This window comes from Fistularia commersonii, chromosome 2 (genome assembly GCF_037954325.1).
Source record: "Fistularia commersonii isolate RoL2024-O1a breed Wild chromosome 2, RoL_Fcom_v1.0, whole genome shotgun sequence".
NCBI classification, from domain to species: domain Eukaryota; kingdom Metazoa; phylum Chordata; class Actinopteri; order Syngnathiformes; family Fistulariidae; genus Fistularia; species Fistularia commersonii.
The window spans coordinates 12351186-12375124 of record NC_141285.1 but is presented as its reverse complement, the minus strand read 5'-3'; the positions used below and the strand labels follow the sequence as shown (position 1 = coordinate 12375124).

Genomic DNA, 23939 nt, shown 5'->3' with positions numbered 1-23939 from the left:
GCAATACTCAATAATACTTTCATCCATTCCATGACATGATGACCAAGAACAGGAGCGGTTTCAGCAATAGATTGAGTCCACCAAGGTGCACTATCAAAAGTCATAGGAAGTGATTCTTCTCTGTCGTGATCAGACTGTTTAATTTGGTCATGGAATAACACTGAGTCATGCTCCACACAACCTTAATACTGTTATATATATCGAATATGTTGTATTTGTTTTTTTCATTACATTATTTATTTATTTCTGTTCTGTCTGATAATATTTATTTTGATTTCTTCACTGTATGAAGCAATTGAGACCACTTAATTTTCTCCAGGATTAATCGAGTATTTCTGATCCCAAGTCTGAATTGTTCAACATGGTGAATACTGCATTTGCCTTTTGCAATGATCTAAAATGTGTCTGTTTTCCTTTCTTAGATGTAACTTTATCACAGTAGGTGAAACTCAACCACGATATCCCCAACAACAAGCAGATTTATGAACCTTGATTTTATGTGCACATAATAACTGATGGTGGCTAATTGATATTAAAATAATATTGCTACTTTTTTGTTGTTATTATTATTCTTTAATTGGTCTTGGACAACAAGATATTTTTTATTTGTGTATTGCATTTGCTTTGTGATTTGTTCCACAACAAGCTTTCGCTACAAAATAGCATGATTAGCAAAAGGGTGGAAAGCATTACTTTGGTTTTAACAGTATTCTATATGGAGCAGGCCAAAACTAATGATCACAGTAGGGAAAAAAAGCAAAAAACAAAAAGCCCATGTTGTATGCATACATTTATCAGGTGTATTATAATTTGTTCTGAAAGAAACTAATCTCTGTCGATCTACTCATGCTGTCTGTATTCCCACAGAATAGTTATTTTTAATTAATTTAAGAGCTAAACAACTCTGAACTGGCAGCTGACTGACAGTATGACTTGCACATATTCAAGCTGGTTCTTTTCTTCAAATAAGGAAAATCAAACATTATGGGTAAAGAATAATACTGAAGATTATCTCTCTCCAATTTGGAAAAGCAACCTTTATAGCATTTCCAGAGATCAAAAAGCTGTGAATTCCTAGAAAGATTTTTGCTTTTTCTTTTTTGAGATTGACATTCTAAACAATGAACCAATGAAGGCATAAATTTAAAATTAGTAATACTTTTTTCATATTTATCCTCAGGTCTTGGTTCAAATAAACATTCATTGGCAAAGATTGGTAACCAAGCCCTGTCTGTCCTTTCATAACCATAATAATTAATCCAAGTAAACATGCTCATGAAATATCCTTGCGCTATTATCTGAGAGCTTATGTTTCTTCCACTGTCAAAGGCTATAAGGGTAGTGAGAAAAAAAATCTATATGTATTTTTGTTGATCAAATAAATAATTCTTTATTGTTAAAAGAATCACATTAATGGAATAATGTACATTAATATCAGGCCATGTCCTGAATAAATAGATAATTTAAAAAAATCACATTCTTACCTACCATTGCTGCAGCATTAAGATGAAAAGACATTTTATTATCTATGAGTATGAACAATATTTTTTGTGAACCATTTTCTCTACCTCCTCGTCTTCTCAGCTAGTAGATTATTCCTAAAAGTAAAATTTAGTAACAAAGATAGATAGAACACAAAAGTTCTCCCTCGGGGCTCTAAATCTGAAACAGCATTGATTCCAAGTAGCTCCTTTACAGATATCAATAGTATGTGATTGGATAATGGTGTCCTCATAAATCGTGGTAATGATTTCTCTAGAAACAGAGATTATAATCCAATATACATCATTAAGCCTCTTTTAATCGTCACGAAGATACACCAAATAATGTGTTCCATAATATATTTAAATGGTTTCATGACCTGAAACACAAACTTATCAATTGAGATTTAGATCTTCTGAAGCTTTTTTATGCCTGGTGTGTTGAGATATATATATATATATATATATATATTAGAAACAGTACATTGCAAATTAAAGACAGCACTATATATTTTATACCAAGGCCTGAAAAGGTGAAAAAAGAGAGTTTTCCCAACAAAAAAACGGGTTAGGTCATTGAAGTGATTGATAATCACAAATAGCTATATTCAACACCCTATCTGCATGATCTATTTTTGTACACCTCTCATTACGGGAAGCTTGGGCTGCAAATACAAAGAAATGCAAGTGCTAGCTGCTGACTGAATACAGATCCATAATTTCATCTCTCCTTTTCATATTTCCATCACAACTATGTAATTATGATTGGATTCTTCCCCGGTTTCTCGGCAGAAGTAGTAATATGAGGCTTGTTATGTTGGCCTAATTGAGGTCAGAGGAAAGACAGTCTGTGACCCTCACCTTAAAGTTGAATCTCACTGCCTGGTTTATTTGACATAAAGTTCTGAGATTCTAGATCACTAACTACTTGCTGTGGCAAGTGGGCTTGAACACACAGGTAATATTTGCTGTCCTCTAGTGTAGCATCCAACAAAGTCCGTTGACAAATCCTGATGAGTCCCCAGGATGACGTTACATTTTTAATGAAAGTACAGTGTTTGATCTCTCCATGTTTACCTTCTTTGATGTTAAGTTATGCAGCAGAGAATAACAAACTCTCACTATTGTCCAACATCAGGGCGAATTCACAACCTTTCAACACCTTACACTTGGATTGCTGTGGTTGACAACTTTATCCCATGGGTCTGAACATATGCAATAGTTACATATAACCTCACACTGTGTGTGAAACTCTTAATGCCAATGCTTTTTACCTGTAAAATGCTTTGTAGGAGATACAATTTTGCATCTAATGGGGGAACCTTGCATAAAAAAAAGAGGGAATAACTCATTTGAATTCAGTCGCTTGGTCTACTCAGCATCAGTTTCTGATAACTTAAATATCAAACTTCCCTCATTGCATCTTTTTCTTTATACACATACACGCATACACACACACACGTATATATATCTTATATTTACTTTTGATTAGGTAGTGGTTAAGTTCAGAATGAACTGAAACCCTTGTTAAATTAAAGAGACGACAAGCAGCTGGGCATTTCTGGGATACTAATATACTTAATGAGTAAAATGCACAGGTTCTGGTATCCCAGGAGAAAGCACAGATAACAAATATGGAGTAACTGCATAATTACTCCCACCACTGGAGTTATACAGCTATGTGTCTGCAAATTTCATGGCACTGAACAACTGTGTAGGTGTGCATTAACCATTTCTCCATGTATCTTAATGTTAAACAGTCCCTCAAGGACTTTCCGACTAGACTTACATGCAGATACAGATTTCGGACAGCTTTAGATGATATTGGAAAACTGTTATCCACCTGTCTCTGTTTTGAGCAATGTATATAATGCACAGTATCAAAGATTATTTGTGTTGACCTTTTGTGACTTCCCTTGAGTATTTTGCTTGTTTATTATTTTGGCTTAAGGGTATCAAGAGCAGCATCTACACACAAGAATACTGAAATGAAAAATGTCCATAGTACAGTGTTTTTGGAGGTCACCAACACTAAATAAGCTGTCAGTGGGGCAAAGTGGGAGTCAAATCATATGAATGGGCTGAGAGGAAAGTGGATGCTTAAGGGCCCTGAGAGTTCCAACACTGACATGGTTTAAAAGAGCTTAATTATAATAAGATGGAGCATACAGCCATGTTTGGTGGCTTGAGGGGAAACATAAAGATAGTGACAACGGTCCAGCACGAGCAACATGAATTGGAGATTGCTCTGTGAAGAAGCCAACATTTGATATGCATAAATGGAACAAGACTTGTTCAATGGTAGCCTCCAGACTTCATGAAAAAGTAATGATGCCTGCCTTACAAATATAATACACATTATTTATTTTCTTTTGTAGAAGTCATCAAGCTTCATAACGCCTGATGCATCATAAGAACAAGTATGCTAACAGTGTTTTTTCATTGTATTTTACAAATGTGGATTATGCTTTATGAAAACAATAAATTCAGCCTTAGAGTTGTCTGCCCTGACATAATTTTTTTATCACATTAGTGTTAATTAATTATGCTTTCTGTTTTTGGGAATGGTTGACGATGTGTATTGACTGAAATGACCAAATGGAATCGGAACAGGGTCTTAACAATAGTGGCACAGTCAAATCACTGCATTGTGAATAATAGCCAGAGGGATGAGAAACAACAGAAATATTTGAATATATGTAGGATTTATCAGTGGTTTTATGTTTTCATGAACTGCTTTACAACAAAATATTGGAAATACAGTCAGAATGATTGATAATCTATTGTTAAGCCTGTTAACTTCCTGGCTGCATGAATATTAACACATTACGCTTGTTACTCTTTGCTCTGTTTCTCCTCCTTTCAGACATTCATGCATGCAAGTGCACTCATTTGCTCACAATTGCGCTCACTGAAATATAGTCTCCTACAGCCATACTTTTCTTGTCAAGCCATAAAAAACGCAGAGACAAATACATCCATTATGTAATTTTCAAAGAAAATAAATAGTCCCATGTTTGATTGAGACAGCTTTGAAATTATTAATCTTCGATTGTGACTATTATTAAAAAATTGTGATCCTTATTCATGCATGGTCCTAGTCTCAAAATTTACATTTAAATTCTCTCATTAGTTCAGAGGGATGTTTTTCCAAATATGACTTTGTCCAGTCCCTGGCATAATGTCAGGGGGTTCTTCCTTGCTGGGTGATTAATTGCTAGGGCTCTTCCATCAACCAGGTCATTTTATTATACTGCTAAAGTCAGGCAAGAAGAAGGAAGAGCATTGCCAGAGGTCACAATGGTCGCATAATTGGACAACTCAGTCAATAATGCTGTCTATTATGTCAGCCTTTGAAACTCCTTATGAAAAAATGGGAGATTTAGAGAGGTCCATTTGGCATGCCAGTTACTTGGGGATGAGGGACTTGACTGTATATTAATTAGCTCTCATGTGCATCTCTGGCCTGTAGTGTTAATACAGGCAGTAACAGTAAAATTGAGAAACTGCAGGGGAGGATAGCTCCAGTACCTACTTTTAGGTTGCATGAATCTGGCTATATGGTTTTACCAGTTACCAAAAGGACACTAAAAAGCCTTTTGTTTTTTTATTTTGACGTGATAGAATACACTTTTAACTTCTTTAATCTTTGTTTTTGGTCATTTCTCTCTATAGCAGGAACAACATACATATTCGGGCGAGATGGTGGACTGATTACATACACTTGGCCGCCAAACGACCGTCCCAGCACAAGAGCAGACAGACTAGCCATTGGCTTCAGTACACATCTGAAGGATGCGGTCCTGGTGAGGGTGGATAGCTCCTCCGGTCTTGGAGACTTCTTGAAGCTCCACATTGTAAGTCAAAAACTTGCTAATCTTGAAATTTGTTTGTCACATGTTTTGAATGTATTCAAGTTGAAGTAAATTTGCAAATATGAAATTCATTAAACAGGTATGACTACAAGTATGATTCATCAAGTGACGTCTGTAAATCAGAGCATGGCCTTGGAGGGGCAGATGTGCTCATTCAGACATGCAACTACACCATTATAATCAGTGTTTCCTTCAGATGTCTAACACATTGTGCTGAAATAATGCAAAATATGCACTACAATGTTGCACAAGCCTAACAAGTGGTGTGACTGAAGGAAGTCATATTAACTATTAAATAATACAAATGGTGCTCCTGTATTAAGACCCCATCCATTGGCAAGGACCAGTTTGCAATGTTTTTTTTTTTTTTTTTACAAATTAATGCAGTTTTGTTTAATTATTTCCTAGGTAAGACTTTTGTAAGCTGCATACTTAGTAGTAGTCAGGAGCAAGTTAATGATTTTAATCAATGTACATTGTGATATTTACCTTGCATTGCAATTTGAACACATAGCGCACTAGCAACCTTTAATAAACCATGAGTCAATTTGTTATAAACACATTAAGAAAAACACTGAGGTTCACTGTATACTAAACCTGAATACTAATGCCAGAGGTTAGAACTGCACTGACAGCTATGGGAGGAGAGGTGATTCTAATATGCTGAAATAAGGCAGAGAATGATGAAACCACATGCATTTGCGATGTTTATGAAATGTGTAACATTCCATTGACATCTTACAAGGAAAAAATGGTGATAAGGCATGTTCTTACAGCAGGGGCAGTGGGTTATGAGAATTTCATTTCTTCTTGCATCAGCAGTTACTCTGAATGATATGTATTTTCTATTTATTTTTGCACATGAATCTGAAGCTTTGTGGATGTTTTATTTCTTTGCAAAATTGTAGTGTGAGGAAATGGAAGTTTACAGAAAAGAACAAATGGGCAGTAATTCACATTAAAGAGGTTTTTACGAGGAAATGTTATTTAAAAAGCAAATGCCTAAACAAAAGAAGTAAAATACAATTCTGTGATGACCACTTTAAAGCTTTTGCAGTGAAGTCTCAGAAGTGTTAGAAATGAAGGACAACATTATTTATTTACTTTATTACGTATTATGCCACACTCAACTTCACACACACACACAAACACACACACACACACAGTATCTGACAGTAAGATATAGAACAGAATTAGATAAGAATACAAAGATTTATGTTTTTACATAATGCAAGTTGTGTAGAACTGCTTTGATGCATTTCTTATGTCAGAATAAAAGGTATCCCAGTTTAAGTAATGACAGCAGATGATGTATAACCATTAATTATAACATTTTAATCATACACAATATTATATTTCTCATCCTGAAAAAAGGTAGCTCATCTGAAAAATAAACACAACCTGCCAATGTCCAATGTTTGTATATCATGAATAACAATAAATCAATATTTTGACTTGGTCGGTTATTCAAAATGCATGCTTTCCATTCAACACAGCATCATGGATTCACAGTGGTATTCCCCTTTTTTCCTACTGTTACCTCAGCCATGAGCAAAAATGTCTTTGGAGGAGTGTATCTTCAGCTGTATAAGATGGGATTAGACCAGATTTCAGTATTTACCCCCCCTTTCTATCTACAACCCTCACCCCACCTAATCTCCTGCTCCCATTTCATGATGATGGGAAATGCAGTAGAAGGACGCCATCTCAGCTCACACTGTCAACAGGGAATTTTCTGAGTAATATGTGGGGACTATGATTTAAATGCATCTAAAAGGCGTTAGGATCCTTTCCCTCCCTTTCTTCCTCTATCGTTGATAAAACAGTGACGTCAGTGAACCATCAAATGTATGAAAATCACTTTTGTCAGGCATCACAATCATTAGGACAGATGACTATACACACACACACACACACACACACACACACACACACAGCATGCATAATAATTAGGCAAGTTGTATTTTTGAGGATTAATTTTGTTATTATACAACTACAGTGCTCTTGGCCAATCCAAATTGTTAAACCCTCAAACCTGAACATTTAATTAGTAAAAGTGAAGTTTTGCCTTTCTTAAGAGAACATTTATATGTACACCATTAGGCAACTACTGGTGTGCAGAATTATTATGCAACTAAATGAAACAAAGACTGTCCCCATCTCACTTGTTTATTTTTACTTGATAAAGTGAGTGCAACAAACAAGGTCAAATGTACAAATAACCCCCCCCCCCAAAAAATAAATAAATAGATAAATAAATAAATAATAAAAAATAAAAAATAAACACCTCAGTGACCAATATAGCCACCCTTCTTTGTTACAATAACAGTCACAAGCTTTTAATTCACAGAATAGATCAGGCTGTTGATCTGGTCAGAACTTCCTAGACACTGTTCATAGAGGTTTACTCTTTACCTTCACTGTCAATTTCCTGCATAATAAGGGCCCAAATTTCTCAACAGGGTTTAAGTCAGGTGAAGAAGGGGGCCATGTTAGTTTTTTATCTTTAAGGTCTTTACAGGCCAGCCATGCTTTGGAATACTTTGATGCATGTGGTGGAGCGTTGTCTTGCATTATAATCAAAGTATTCTTGAAAGATACAGACTTTTTCCTGTACCTCTGCTTAAAAAATGAATGAGAACTGAACACCTCATACTTCTTGACAGGATAATAGATTACTGGAAGCTTCATGTTTGATTCTTCTCAAATCTTTGGCGGTTAATTTGCATATTTTCTTCTCAATAGGTTTCTTGCAGCCCTCTTGACTATTTGCAACAAAATGCTTTTTAAAAATATTAAATTATCATTAATATTACTAATAATATAATACAGGAAGATTATTATTATTATTATTAACTAAATGTTTTGTTGTAGAGGTATCACCTCTACATCTACAATCTTGCTCTTTTTTGTGTTCGTTTTTTTCTTTTTTTATAGTTGTATCTGTTATTGTAAATGTGATGCCTCTATAAGACAACAACACATATAGTTCATAATAATGATAAAAATAGCAACAATAATAATAATGAACTAAATTATTATTGTTACTATGGTTATTATTATGAACTACGTGTTTTGTTGTCTTGTAGAGGTATCAGATTTACAATAACAGATAAAACTAAGTAAAAAAGAAAAACGAACACAGAAAAAGAGGACGAAAATCCTAGACGGATAATCCCTGGGTAATGCCAGTATGAACACAAGCGCATTAGGGTGACTGTCTATCTATCTATCTATCTATCGATCTATCGATCTATCGATCTATTGATCTATCTGGAATAGCAAAATGTTATTTGAAATCTATCTGTCTGTCTGTCTGACCATCCATCTATTCTGCTTTATAGGACATTCTATTTTCATCCACAACTCCTGTTAAGTTTTCAGACACAGTAATTACGTCCAATGCTCACACAGCACACATGCACAGACCTACATACAATGTCTACAGGATCACTTATATGCAGCCATTGTAGCTTGCTTGTTTAGAACACATTAGTCAGCTATCAATCTTTCTGAGAGGAAACCAAATATCTATTTATCTATCTGTCTGGATGTCAGCCTGTCCGTCTATCTGTCTATCTATCTACTGTATCGCTAGCTCTCTCTGGGAATTTAGCACAGATTTAATCATTCAAACCTTTTCACCTGACTTAACAGTGCTGCCGTGAAGCACATGTACCATTCGCTCAGGATGTAATGTAGTATGTGGTAAAGCATGTGGTAATAGCTATGTAATGTGAGTTAAAAGCTGGCCATGTTATGGAGACAACAGTAAAATAAATAGATGGGAGAGCTTTCTTGACCTCATTTAGTTCCTCTGTGTTGATTCAGTCACAAACCATGAATGTGGAGGAGACAGCAATGACACATTTGCACAGATACTATGTTTATATGGTTAATGGGCAGAATTTGATCTGTAATTGTTCAGCTGGGAATGAATTGCATTAATAGAATGGAAACAGCTTTAGTAAATATAACATTGATTTTATGTCAGCAGTGACTGATTGTGGCAGAACCCCGAGTTTGTCAGTGAATCACCTCCTATCTCTTTTAGTCATTGGCAGAGAAGCCACTCGGTTCAGATGATGTACCTGACCTCAAAGAATCAAATCTCATCATCTCCATATTGAGAAGGGACAGCACTAGAATCGCTATTACTCATCTTTCATTTCCAATCATTTCTCAATTTGTTCAAGCTCTTTGCCACTACAAAGCCAAGTGGTGCATGAAGAGGGATGAGTGTGTGTGTGTGTGTGTGTGTGTGTGTGTGTGTGTGTGTGTGTGTGTGTGTGTGTGTGTGTGTGTGTGTGTGTCGTGGGGAGCAAGAAAGAGAGAAAAGAGAGAGTGCGTGTATGTCTATTTCCAAGTAAAGGACAATAATGTGTCTTCAGTTTTATTAGTGTAACAAATCACAGGGAGTGTAGCTTGTGATTCCCGAAGCTGTACATCAATCGGCTTCCCTCATATGGAGTAATATTGCCATTGATGACATGAGGAAAATTTGATTTCATTGTCAATGCTTAACTGTTAGGCATGTTCTCCTTTATCTGAGTTTCAAGGTTAAGAGTGCACACATTATATTGGTTATTACTGTTCAAAGGATGATTTTTATTTTATTTGCCAGGTGGATGCTTTCTCAAGCATAGACACCCACTCTATAGTAGCCCCCATATTTTGGCATAATTGAACCCTTTTTATACAACATTTGAATACGGGATCAAACAAGTTAATGATAATGCATATGAAAAAAAACAGTGAAATTGCAGCACCACAGCATGGAGTCATGCTGAATGTTGAGTTTTGACACAGATGCCCCAGGCCCCGAGGTGAGATAAAAATAGCCTTGCTCTCTCTCACTCTATTACATTGAGAAGCAGTACACAACACATTGAATGTGGAGCTGTCCACAAAGAGCATTCTGATGTAGGAGTCTTTGTTTTCTTGGTGGGAGAGGGAGTAGTGGGCTGTGGCGGCTATAGTGCCTGAGGTGGACCTGTTGGGCCAGCATGCAAATTGCAGGGGTTCTAGGGTTTCCGGGATGTCATTCTGAATGTGAGCCAGCATCGCCCTCTCGATGCACTTCATGATTATTGGAGTGAGTGCTACAGGCCTGTAGTCATTCAGGCAGGTGGGAAGGCTCCTCTAGGGAAGGGGGACAATGGTTGGGTTCTTGACCAGTCGAGTGAATGAATATCCTGACATTATACTGCATCCCATCTATCAAAAAAGTATTCAATGTTTAGTAGTATTTAGATAGACCTCTCTCTCGTATTCGAATCACAGGTAGGCATCAGCTTAACATTTTTTTAAAATGTCTGCCCTTTCTAGAACTCTACTAAGCCTTATTTCAGTATTTCTTTTCACCAAGCAAGAAAAATGAAAGAACTTTAATAGACCTGTAACATTTGAGTTAATATTTTATGGAACAATATTGTTATATTATTCAAATTTTACCTTGACTCTCAAAGAGTGCCACTTGCCAAAACCTTCTGACGAGGGTCGAACAAGCGATCAATTTGAATCATGCTAAGTCCAGCCTTATCATAAATGAGTTTCACATAGCTATAGAAAAAAAATGTCAGCCAGCTACTAATTTGATAGTTGCCTTTGCCCTGACAAAAATTATGTTAAATGTTCTTTCAGCATGTATAAATATGTTATGAAAAGACACATTATTTAGGAAAGCTCCAGTTTTACACTGTACTGTCAATGATAAACTGCACATACTCATAAAACGTTAAGATTAAGTGACCAGCAGGAAGCTTCAAACAAAGACATTTGGAAGTCAGTACAACTGAAACCAATCTTAGCTAGGGTTGGTGTGGTGGGGAACTATATCCGCTTTTAAAAAGTATCAGGCGTCTTGGAGACCAACCACATCATCAGCAGAAATGCTCATCCCGTTCTTGTACATATTAATGAATAATTAATTTATTGACTCTCATCATTTGGTCACTCATCAGTCGCAATCTAATTTAGATGATCTTACCAGACAAAAATGTCAACTCCTCTTGAACTTGATGTTAAGGCTAGATAGTTCAAGGTTTGTCTGTACTTTCCAAAATTTTATTGCTCTTAAGGCAAGAGTCTAGCAAGTGCTTTGTCTCTAAGCTATAAAGGAGTAATACCACTCTCTGGGGGACTTTGTCCAAGACCAGGTGCTGGTCTTGGATTGCTTCGACAGTGTCATCAAAGGAGGGTTTCAAGCATGTATATGAATGCAAGTCAACATGAGCATGAACATATTTATTTGCTAAAATGAGAGCTGTGCGGGGAAGACCCAGCAGTGCTGCTTGTGCAGGAGCAAACACTGTGATGTGTCAGTACCCTAGTTGTGCAGAGCACCTCATATAGATAGATCAAACAGACAGGCACATGTTGTTCCTTTGTCCTCATCTATCCCTCAGGTAAGCAGATGAGGTGAGAAAAGCATCCCTGTATCTGTGGCCTCATTCTGCTCAGATTATCAACCATACACTGCACATCAAAAGACCTGAGGGATATTAGAGGGTGAAGGTGCAGTTTTCTCTAGGCAGCAATAAATGTTTTGCCATTGAAGAGGTGTTAAAATTTATGTCTCATTCTGCAGGTGTGTTAAGCAGTTTGCTCATGTGATAGTTTTGATTCGAGTTCCCCAGAAGGGCGAAGCAAACACCTTGACAACAGTAATTAAAAGTGCATGTGAGGCCCAATTTATTTTCTGCTCTCCGTCTCCTCCCTTCACTTAGCCTAATAAATCAGTTATGCTTGAAGTATCAGCTTCTTCTTAACTCTCTAATTTGCCAGTGCATTTTAAGAAGTTGTCTTGTGTCTGACAAGAGCTGCTATAAAAGTTGTAGAAAATTGTTGTGGGAATTTTCATGTCTCTACTGAAGACTGAGCTTGAACACTTGAAGTCAAAGTTTTAATCTGTTCTTACCACTGAAGTATTATAATAACCAATCTAGAAGGACACAACTACTTTACAGTCCAAGATCATTGTAGGTTATGCAACTCCCACTTGTACAGCCTATAAACTAAATATGAAATTATATTAGAAACACAACATCTGCCTTCTCCTCCATTGTTAATAGCTTCCAACCACACCTTTACAGTCATATAATCATTTATATTCCATAGTGTAATTTCTGAGGCAATTACAGGCCACAAATGCACTTAATTTTTTTTATAAATATTCAACTGCTATTGAACGCCAGGGTCAGACCACCCGTCTTTAATCGATTCCAGCTAGTCAGCCAGTCGTGTGTATGTGTTTTGTTATCCATAAACACCCACTCCGTACAGTCTTAAACCATAGTTGGCATATCTAAGTCAGTAGTAAGTGCTATAAATTCACAAAAGCTTAACAAGTGATGGAAACTTACTTCTCCTTCAGCAGTGAAACAGCCCACTCAGACAGTTTTGAATCTGTCCAAACAATAAGTTTCTGTTCATTATTTTGTCCACAGTCCTCAATGAATGCTTAGACAAGATAATAGTTACATGTTCACTTCTTTAACTTTAGTTCAGTTAGACATTGTAGAAATCAGTCATTACCACAGGTCATGACTTTTTAATTAAGCTCATAAGTTTCAAGTGTTGATAAAAATTAAAAATCTTACACTGCCAAAATATGCTTGAAACTAAAAGCGTTGTGTCAAAGGTGGATAACCAACATTTGTAATTAAATGGTAGAACATGACCTGACCTTGATGGTCTGCTCAACAACTTCTAAGTACAAGAAAGAAAGAAAGAAAGAAAGAAAGGAGGAGGTTGAGGGTAGAAAGGAGCCATGAACTACTTGCCCACAAGGCATTATCAAGTTGCTATTTTGTTTCATCGTATAGATCCACAGAGAGCTTATCACACAGCCATCATTGATAAGGTCTGCTGCCACAAACAAAAATAGAAGACAAAAGGGGGCATGGCAGGGAACAAGCAGACAAAATAGAGCAAGGCTCTCTCCATGTGTTGGTCTTTTATTACTTCACCCTGAAAGATGACTGATAATGACCCAAAGACAATAGAGACGAGAAAGGAAAAATAAGTCGGAGGAAAGTGAAAGGATAAAACCAAATAGACAGAGAACAGAGGACTGAAAATCTAATTCAATCTCACTACCGGTCCCCATTCATACCTCACCCACTCATGTCATGTGCTAACTCTGCTGTCTCTCCTTGTTTGTCCCAGCCCTCATACATCCTGCCTATTTTTGTTATTTATTTTATTCGTTGCTATTTATTTTTGTCACTCTATTTATATTGTTGTTTGGCTGTCAATCTAGTTATATGGTTGTTTAGTTCTAATTGTGTATTTTTTTACCATTACATTACATTACAGTCATTTGGCAGACGCTTTTATCCAAAGCGACTTCCCCTCTCTGTTCCTTGATGTTCCTTGATGTTGCTCATTGTCATCCCTGATGTTGTTGTTTGTTTTTGTTGTTGTCTGTTGTCTACTTATCTACTGTCTGTTTATTTGCCTTTTTTTTGACATTATAACTGTTATGCTGCTGTGACAATGGAATTTCCCACATGCGGATGAATAAAGTTTATCTTAATTCAAGGAAAAGCCCAGTGGAAAAGCATACAGGAATGACAGGATGGCAAGGTGAAATATGGAGTTGGGGTACAGAAGGACATTGGCACACATATGTACCCATATTTGTCCTGCTGTCTGGTATTAGTACTGACAGACTTTCACTTACAACCTCCTCCTGAACCTCTGTGACCTTAGTGTCCGGATTGGCTCGTTTGATGCCTCGACACCCTCAGATACACAAAAGGAAGCATTTCTTATGGCCTGTGTGTCCTTCCTGCAGGGAGTTATTCAGTATACATAGTTTTTCTTAGCTTCTTCCCTATCTTCTCTTTAGCAAATAGATAAGGAAGCACCCAGATATCAAAGTATGAACAGAGACCTGTGACTAAAGCATTTGGGATTCAGAATTTGTACTGCTGCACATTCTTCATCTGACTCTACTCAAATGGATTTTGTTACAGTAAGCAGCAAGAGTGAGGAGAAGATTCAAAGTGACATGTTGAGGACCAGCATGTGATACCTGTTATCGCTTCCTCTCTGAGCTTTGTGCTCTGCAAGGTGGATTTTCAGGCCAGCATGGATCCAGACAGCTCTAATACAGAACATTCATCATCATGGCAGTAGTAGTTGCGGCAGTGGATATAAAACATGCCTATGAGAGAACGCTGAGTCAGGTGAGGATTGAGATGAGATCAGTAGCACATGGGAAAGGCTGTGTTATCAAAGCTTCATGCCTCCATTGATTCACATTACTTTACAATCAACACAACTGTATGAGACAGCTTTATTTCACTCTTCTGTATTTATTATTTGATGTTTTCCATTCAAAAGGTGTTTGTTTAACATTTCGATGGTCATGGTCTTTGATTTCTAATAATTATAATCATATAATTTATTCTTTATTAATCCCAGTGGGGAAATTAATTCTCTGCAATTAACCCATCCTGGATGAACCATGAGCAGAAGGCTGCCCCCCTTTCCCACCCCCCCAAAAAAGGGCAAACCTTCAGTTAAGCCTAGCAGACCGATGTGACCTTGTGGGAACCTATTTCGTTGTCCATACAATCCTATTTTATTTATAATAGTTATATTGAGTGTGATGGGCAGCCAGTCCTATACTTTCTACCAATAAGGATGGTCATGCATTTCCCTGGAACCTTAGAAAAGTTATTGTTGGCTGTGAAGGACAGATCCAATGGCTATAGGTGCATGCCTGTGTGCTGTGGACATGTGCGTTCTTGGGTGCTTCTTCACGTGAGAATTGTTCAATAAACTCATCACAAGCGTCGTAAAGAAAGCTGACATTTACAGCACAGTACAAAGGTCAAGGAGTTAGTTCTGATGAGAAGATGATTGAGGAAAGGCTGTTTTACCCGGCCCGCATTCAAACTAAGAAAAAGGCAGGAGAGGACAAAACTAAAATTAATTAGCTTTTCCAGTGATTTAAGAAGATAACCGGGATTACATTTCCCCTTTTAGGTTTATGAATGTAAAAAATACATATAAAGCCCTTGGTGAGGTTAATATTTTACATGCAGAAAAAGGAAAATACAGATATTCAGTGATGACTTTGACTGATGATATTTGATGCGTTTTCTCTTAGTGGGGACCAATATGAACTGAAATCTGATCATGTATCTCTAATTAAATCCAGCAAATTGGGAATGGAATCTATGTCCCTGCCAGCCCCCGTATCCTGGGAAACTCATATACTCAATAGCATGAACAATGTCTCGAAGGTTTGCCACTATTGACTAGACACACTGTGGTAGAAACCAAAATGTGTACCCACTCCGAAGTTATCCTTAATTCCAAAGGCAGGACTGCTAACCCAAGAAATGGCTCGCAAGGGAGTTAATAAAGGGGACAAAGCCAATATGCCTCATGTTATATGTTTGGGAACTAAAAGTATTCCTAGATTAGCTGCAGGATTGTTTGAGCACCATATAATTTTGATGAGACACTGACACTGGTGAGAAAGAGCTGACAGCCATACTCCCTTTAGCCAATTTCTGTCCTTTTTTTTTATTTTATTTCATAACATTTTGTGTCGTGAGAAAGAGAAAAGTAGAAGACTATGACAGATAGACACAGATGATGTCCATCCTCTTCTGTGAATTTGTGGATGACCAGCCATGTGATGAACTACCTCAGCATGACGAGTCCTGCTCAGACCCTAGCCAATGGGATATTTTTATTGTTGTGTTGGTTAAACGTGCTCCATCCCAGCATCACAACTCACAGAGCAGCAGTAAGATGTTGGCAGACCCTAATGGAAACGTCATCTTTCAGATAAAAGATGGCCTGGATTTGATGAGAAGTGTACTTGTGGAAGGTATATAATAAAAGAACTATTTCAGTACCTTCTGAAGTCACTTTAAAGGTGCCGAATGAAGACAGACACTGCCATAGATAAACAAAAAAGTCAGCAGTCATCACTCATGGGAGGCCCCCTGTTTGTCAGGTGGACTGTTCAGGATTGTGCTTCATATACCTTCCTTGGATGTGTTGGACAATATATCAAATGCACAGCTTGATTTGGACATCAAAAACCCAGTATGAGCCATCATTTTCATTCTTCAAATTTCTTAGTTGAACTCAGCTGTGATGCAGAACATAAATATTTACTGATATGTTACTGATATGTCAGAAAATGATGAAAAATTCTTTCTAAAACAAGAAGTACCTCTTACTATGCTGTTTTGGATCCTTTGGGTAGAATCCATAAAGACTTAATAATCATGACAAATGTCAAAGCCTAATTTAAATTTGACAAATAAAAGCTTTAATTTAGAACCTACAAAGAATATTTCTCCATCCTTGTCAAAATTTTATTGTTACTATTTGACTTTTTTGAAAGATGTTTCACTTCATGTCTGAGAGGCTTCCTCAGTTCTACTAGACTGTAGGGAAAATATACAGTACCTGCTTGGGTGGGGGGGCTGATCTGAGTTGAGATGGCTTGCTGTATAGAGTGTTGTTTTATAGAAACTAGGTTGAATGAGGTTGTTGTCTTCTTCTAACCCTTCTAAACAACATCTAAACCAGAGCTTAGAAGAGGGATTTGTATTTCCCAGTCCTGTTTTCTTTTTTGGCTGCTCCCTTGAGGAGTAAATGCATTCTAATAGAGCTAGACCCAATGTTCGTCAGACCCAATGTTCATCAAAAGACAAAATTATAAAAAGTGTAAAAACTGACTATAGTCCACATCTAACAACATGAAAAATAAATGAATAAAGAAATAAAAATTTGAAAAAAATCTACAATTTAACATTTAGATTCATTGTGAATGACTGTCTATCTGTCTGTTTATATATAAGCATTGGCAGTATAATTTTCTTTCTCTTAAATTTGAACATTTCTAGTTTTTTAACATCTAATAATTAAGAGGAGAGGCAATACAATGTCAGGTTTCAGTAGTCTACAATTTCACAGGAAAATAATTGCTGGCATTCAACACAAACCAGAGGAATAATTGTGGTGATGCAATCTGCAGTAATGCCTAATTTAATATTTATTAATATGTGCTTTCCAAAAGGAGAATGATCTGTGCAATATGTTAGCATATATCAAAGCTATTTTTTCATTTTCACCTATTCATTTTTCTTGTCTCTGAATTTGCCTGCATAAGCATATTTATTGCCTGAGGTTGTTGCATAAGTGATAATCTCTCAAGTGCGTAAGTCAGTAAAGGGATGCTTCAAACATGTTTTGTGATGGTTGAAAGTTGAGATTTGAATTTTTTTCTTTAAAATAAAATGCTCTAAAATCAGTCATATCAGGTTTAGTAGGATTTAAGTGGTCGAATGCCTTACTATTTTTTAAACATCTCCACCATCACGACCTTCCTTTTTATCTTGTGCTTGATCTTCATTTCATGTATTTATGGAATTGCTCTGAAAGTCATAATACAGGCAAGTCTACCGAGGGGTTTGTCAAATTGAGATACTCAAGACAGGAGGGCAGGGCTTGATGCTGCAGTTCCCAGAAGATATATTATTTCAAAGGCCGAAACATGCGCCAGTCTAAACAAAGACACAATACTGCCAGTTTTTAGCAAACCTCTCTGTTGCTTGTCCTTCTTTGCCTTCCCTACCATGCCTTAGAATACAGCAACTGAGTAGCAACTTCCTCAGCCCTGTGTCCATGTATATCTGGCTATGTTGTATGGGTTTTATATGCAGCCTGCCAATGGTGCTCTTCCACACGTGAGGCTTGGGGGTGGAGGGCAGACATTATAGCATTTTGATCTGTAGGGTGAATTTACAAAACCGCACTTAAGATTCACTGTTGAAAGGTGAAGGAGAGGAGTGGGAACAGGAGCTCGGAGGTGATATAGTAGACAGTTTGTTTCATGTGGCCTCAGAGCCTCATCTTTCGTAAAGTTTTTAGAGGTCGTAGCAGTATATTAGCACTTTACAGATCTATCAATGCATTTCTAATATGCTTTCTTGGTACAAGTACTTACTCCTTCAAGCCCTCAAAATGTTCAGTATAATAACAAAACTGTTTCCTGTAACTGCAACATACACACCTTGCTCAGCCTGCATACTGTAATTAGACAAAATGATAACAACCTATGGTGAATGATTGCTTTTAATTATACAATTTTATCACCTCTACAAATAAGATCAGCAGTTATGAGCTGGTAGAGGGGCTGTCAGCAAAGCATCATTTACAGTCTACCTAACCCTCCAAGCTATAGTGAGTTTTTGTCAACAACACTGAAAGGAGAACATTAAATTCAATTTCAATTACCATGATAAAGTGATTACATCACAGTAGACGCTGCCTGATAGCAAAGTATGCATGTGCACTCCTGCCTTTAGCCTGCATCTGTGCAAATCAAATGCACTGTTCGCACAATGTGCACACACACAAATGTGCCCCCCCCCCACACACACACACACACAGTCAGATATAAAATGTCTATTGAGCCATCACATGGATTAATGTTTGGTAGAGTGGGTTTGGATTTGCTCTCACCATAACAAGGCTTCAACGATCCCCCCTCTCCTTCGATATCATGCCTTCATTGTACCGTCACACCTGGATGGCTCTGTTAATGGAAGCATTTTATCAGACTTGCGTGTGGGAGGTCTGGGACAGTGGCCTCTTGTTTCTTATTCATATAGTGCTGTTTCCATGCTCATTTTAGCTCTGTGACCCCTTCATCCTGACAATACTTCAACTCCCTGCATGCACACCTATTTGTGTTTAAACTGTTATCCATATTTTAAAGATGTGCTTTATAATATAAATAATTTATTACTATTGAGGATTGGGGATTAATATATTCTTATATTTTAAATAAAAAGGAATAACATTTTTATGTATATACCCAGTATAGTGTTTCCACAAATGCTGGAAATAATACCAATTCACATTGCAAATAGTGTGGAATGAATACCACTCACCCAAACATCACTGTTTGAAAAATTGCAAGAAAAGGACATTAATGTCATAATTTTAGCTGTGTAATTACTTGTCTGTCTACACTGGGTCTAGAGAAGAGGTGGTTGGGAATTGTTATATCTTGACTACCACAAATCATTACATATTACATTTCAAAGATCTTCCTTCTCATTGATTTGCATGCATGGTTAAATTGGTGCTCTGTGTCTATAATAGCTGCATGATATGTCTGAATTTCCATTGCCAAATGCCACAAGTTGTCCATCCATCTGGGGAAAATAAATTGGCCCTTGTTTAAGCAGTGAGTAACAGACAGGTACTTCAGCATATGGTTAACATCAGAAAACATACGCTAAGAAGACACATTCCTCTTTGTTGGTTAGCACCTTGGCTTCAAAGCACAGTGGACCCTGGTTTGATTCTGACAAGGGGACCTTTCTGTGTGGAGTTTGCATGTTCTCTACATATATGTGTGTTCCCTGGTTTCCTCCCATAGACCAAAACATGCATCAGGTTAGGTTAGGTTAACTGCAAAAAATTAGAAAATTGCCCTGGATGAGTGAGGAGGGGTTGTTTGTCTGTATATGTGGCCCTGCAACTGACTGGCAACCAGTCTAGGGTGTACCTCGCCTCTTGCCCGATGACAGCTGGAATAGGCTCCAGCATCCTCCGCGACCCTGAGCGCAGGATAGGCGGGAAATGATGGATGGATGGATGGATGGATGGATGGATGGATGGATGGATGGATGGATGGATGGACGGATGGATGGATGGATGGATGGATGGATTACACAAGTGCATGACTATATGTGGTCCTGTTTTCTCTACCTCACAACAAGGATTACCTTCTTCACAATGACCAATCAAATCATACCCAGTGGTGTCCCAGTTATCTGAATGAAGACTGAGTATTTCAGTGACATTGGGTAAACAATAATGGATGCCAAAGCACCTACAGTCCCTTATCTTCATTTCAGAAGATGACTTTCTCTATGAGTACTCACCTTAAATTTACGAGAGACTTTTATAGGTCAACTGCATTTCAACTTTTCATTCTTCATCGAACTGACTGTTGCGTGCATCTGTATACCCTTTCTTTGGCATTTTAAGCAGAATTATACTGTATAAGTTCTGCACTGGTTTACAATACTGTTATTTTTCACAATCATTATGCCTGTCCTAACCTTGCATTGAGTGTATGGATTAGGTATGGATTGTATTGATCTGTTATGATCTATTATCAGATTGAAAATTGAAAAAAAAATCACTTATTTTCTCTCAAAAAATATCTTATAAAATCTAAAAGCATTTTATTATTATCATTCTTCTTCTTCTTATCGTTATTATTATTATTATAATTATTATTTTCATTATTATTATTATTACTATTATTATTATTATTATTATCATTCTTCTTCTTCTTCTTCTTCTTCTTCTTCTTCTTCTTATTATTATTATTATTAATTTAACTATTATGAAGAATTATGTAATCAGAGATTAGATAAGTTGTTCTTCTGTCTGGACAGATTTGTATTTACTCCACTGAAAGATTTTGGCCAAATGTTTCCCAACAATGTCCAAAACTTGTGACCAGTTTGATCGAGTGTTTGAGGTTTTTTCATAGGATGCCCTGTTTTTTCATGACTGATGTTATTACACTTTGAGGGCAGTGTTGTCAAGTGACTAGGATCTAGAATTAAGTCTGATTAATCACGGTGCAAACAGTTCGGAATAATTTGGTGAAGGAGTGGAATTAAGCGCTTTACTAATATTTCCAAACATAAGTCATGAATGTACAAAAAACCTAAACGAAGGATTTAGGAACAAGGACAACAAATGAAAAAAATTGAAAAACTCATACAAGTAATTGCTAAAAACAACAGATGACAGGAAGGGTACAAAGCACGTTCAAATCCGAAAAAAGGCTGTAAATGAAAAAGAACACATCAATGACAAGACAGCACAAGAACTAGTTAAAAATCAACAACTAACATTTCAGTACCCAAATTTAAAATATCCCTGTCTAAGTAAGACTTTTACAACAAAGTATGAACCTGGCTATTGTCAGCTTCACTTGGTGAATGTGAGTGTTAACTGACAGTTAATAGAATGATAGCTAGACTTGACTTTGGCCTCTCTTTTAAAGATGAAGAAAAAAAAATACAAGGTAGTGCCCACCTTGCATCAGATACATGGACTCATCATAACTCCATTTTAAACAGTGTTCTAATTGGTGTTATTTTCTCTGCTGGTTTCACAAAGATATAGACCTGTCATGTTTTGCTCAAGGAGTTGTCTGTAAAACCCATAGTTATTCAGGCAGTAATTATACTGGAAAGGTTTTGTCTGGTAAACTTGCATTTCAGCCTTAAGGAAAGGAAAAATGTCTGTATCTTGTTTAAAATAGATTAAGAAATGCACTAAAAACTAAAAAAAAAAAAGTTCTCAGTCTGGCAGAAAAGCCTTTCACATAAATGTCATCTTCACTGCAAGACTGTGGTCGGATTTATTACATTCACTCTGCAATCTTCCTGATTTTCGTCGCATATGATTTTCTTAGAATTTAAACTTCAAAGTAAAAGTTAGTTATCAGAGCTACCTGCCTGGTTCAAGGGTATGCAGTTTATGTTCAAGGGCATACTGTATATACTAACAATGTAACCTTTTAAAACCAACATAATTTGGTCGGACAATTTGGACAATTCTTAATTCATCAAACATTGAGCCTGTGTGTACTCTACATTTTCTATCTAAATATTGCAGTTAAGATTTTAAAGAATGTAAAGGATAACCATATTCATTATCTTCACAGGCCTCAACTGAGGGTGACTCTAAATCCAGACTTCCATGGGTTAGAAAATTTGATTTCATCAATAAATTTTGTGTGATTTAGTGTCAGCACATTCAACTATATAAAGGACAAAGTATTTAATAAGAATATTTCATTCATTCAGATCTAGGATGTGTTATTTTAATGTTCCGTTTATTTTTTTGAGCAGTGTAGTTTGGGATTTTGAATGAGCACTTATGAGCATCATGGGAGACTGGGTGGAGAGCGGCCATATAGGAATAGAAAAGAGAGAGAAGGACTCATGGCAGAGTCAAAGATATATGCTTGGCTGGAGAAGTTAATAAAATTGAAGCTGTGTTATGATGAATAGGGAAAGGTCCATAAAAGAGAATGTATGTACTGAATATCTCCAGCGAGCAGTGCTGAACAGCATGGTGGGCGCACCTAGAGGAAGGCTTTTTAATCAGCAGCCCTCCCCAACACTATGTACTGCACAGGGAGATGGTCCCGCATTCTGGTTGAAGTGCAATAAGACAGAGATATGGAAACCATGAGATGACACTAACTTGAAGAAAAGGTTATGGTTTGGTGAAATAACAACGAAGGGGAGAAAAGGAATGTACCACAATGCATTTGTTTTCCAGAAAATGCATTAAATAGCTATGGGAATTATGGGGATGTTACTGAGCATTGTCTTTTAAACAGAGGTCATGAGCTGTGCAACATCAGGAATGTCAATGCAGCTTTTGTAATAATAAAACTATGTTGCAGAAGAGTACAAGACTGCACTAAAGCAAGACTGTTGAATGAAGACAATATGGCAAAAATGAAATTGTACTTTCAGACATTTAATCGAGGCTGAGCAACAAATATCATATATAAATTGCAGATTATTTTCACTTTGTATATTTTGATCTCATCCAGGTCATATGTCTCAAATGTTCTTATGATGATGAGGTTCTTTATTAGCTTTTTTAAATTCAATATTCAAAATATGTCCACCCATCAAGGGGTTGTGCCACAAATTGTATTACACTTTTACAAAGCAGATACATGTTAGTGTACTGTAGATTCACTTTAAATGTTTCATTGCTGCATATTCTCCACAAGAAGCAGTTTTAAAGCTGCAGGATGAGATGTTACACATTCAAACAAATATGACTTCGTAAAAGGGGTTATATATGGCAAAAGCCTAACTTGTTTACTGTTGCTATAAACTGTGGTAAGCAAAAAAAAAAGAGCAACTAAATCGTGGGATCTTTGTAAGCACAGCCATGGCAGCTGTTCATTTTTCGCATTAGTTAGTTTCCTAGAACCCAGTTACCTTGCAGATGGTAAATGCCTCTGGATGCTGATCTGTCTTAGAACTCTAGCAGCCTTTAAATCTTGACAGCCAGCACAGCGTCAGTCCCACAACCGCAGGCATCCAAACTTAACCTATTGTTCACTACAACATATCAGTAGCAGGCTACAGCAAAAGCTTACTTAGTCATTTGCGTCATGTGGTACAGTACAATGCTCATGTGTACTGAGGGGTGAGACCTTCATGGTATTTGATGTCTTAAGGATCATCACTGAGGGAACAGCTGAGATGCTGGGATCTGGGGCTGAGATATAGAGAAATTACTTGTGATGGGGGAGTTATTGGGATGATTTGATTGCTATCTAAGTGTGGAAAAGTGGACATTTGGGCACCATGTAATATCTGATGGAGTGATGAAACTGACCTTATTCTCCTCACCCACTGCATTCCTTTTAAGGAAGCCCTTGCTGTTAGTCCTTGTTGTTAGTTGTAATGAATTTCTCTTCTCCTAAACCGACATCTCAGTTTACATTAATGAACCCCTTCTCTTTTTT

At 36.9% G+C, this 23939-nt stretch overlaps 1 protein-coding gene across 10 annotated transcripts in view; it reads left to right on the top strand.

The window, feature by feature from the left end:
- The window catches only part of LOC147236387 (neurexin-1a), a 242998-nt gene that overhangs the window by 162190 nt on the left and 56869 nt on the right, over nt 1-23939 (top strand). For all 10 annotated transcript variants that reach the window (XM_086167857.1, XM_086167839.1, XM_086167894.1 and 7 more), the window contains one exon: nt 5157-5338. In XM_086167857.1, the coding sequence (XP_086023983.1) occupies nt 5157-5338 (182 nt within the window). The remainder of the gene's footprint in view (nt 1-5156; nt 5339-23939) is intronic.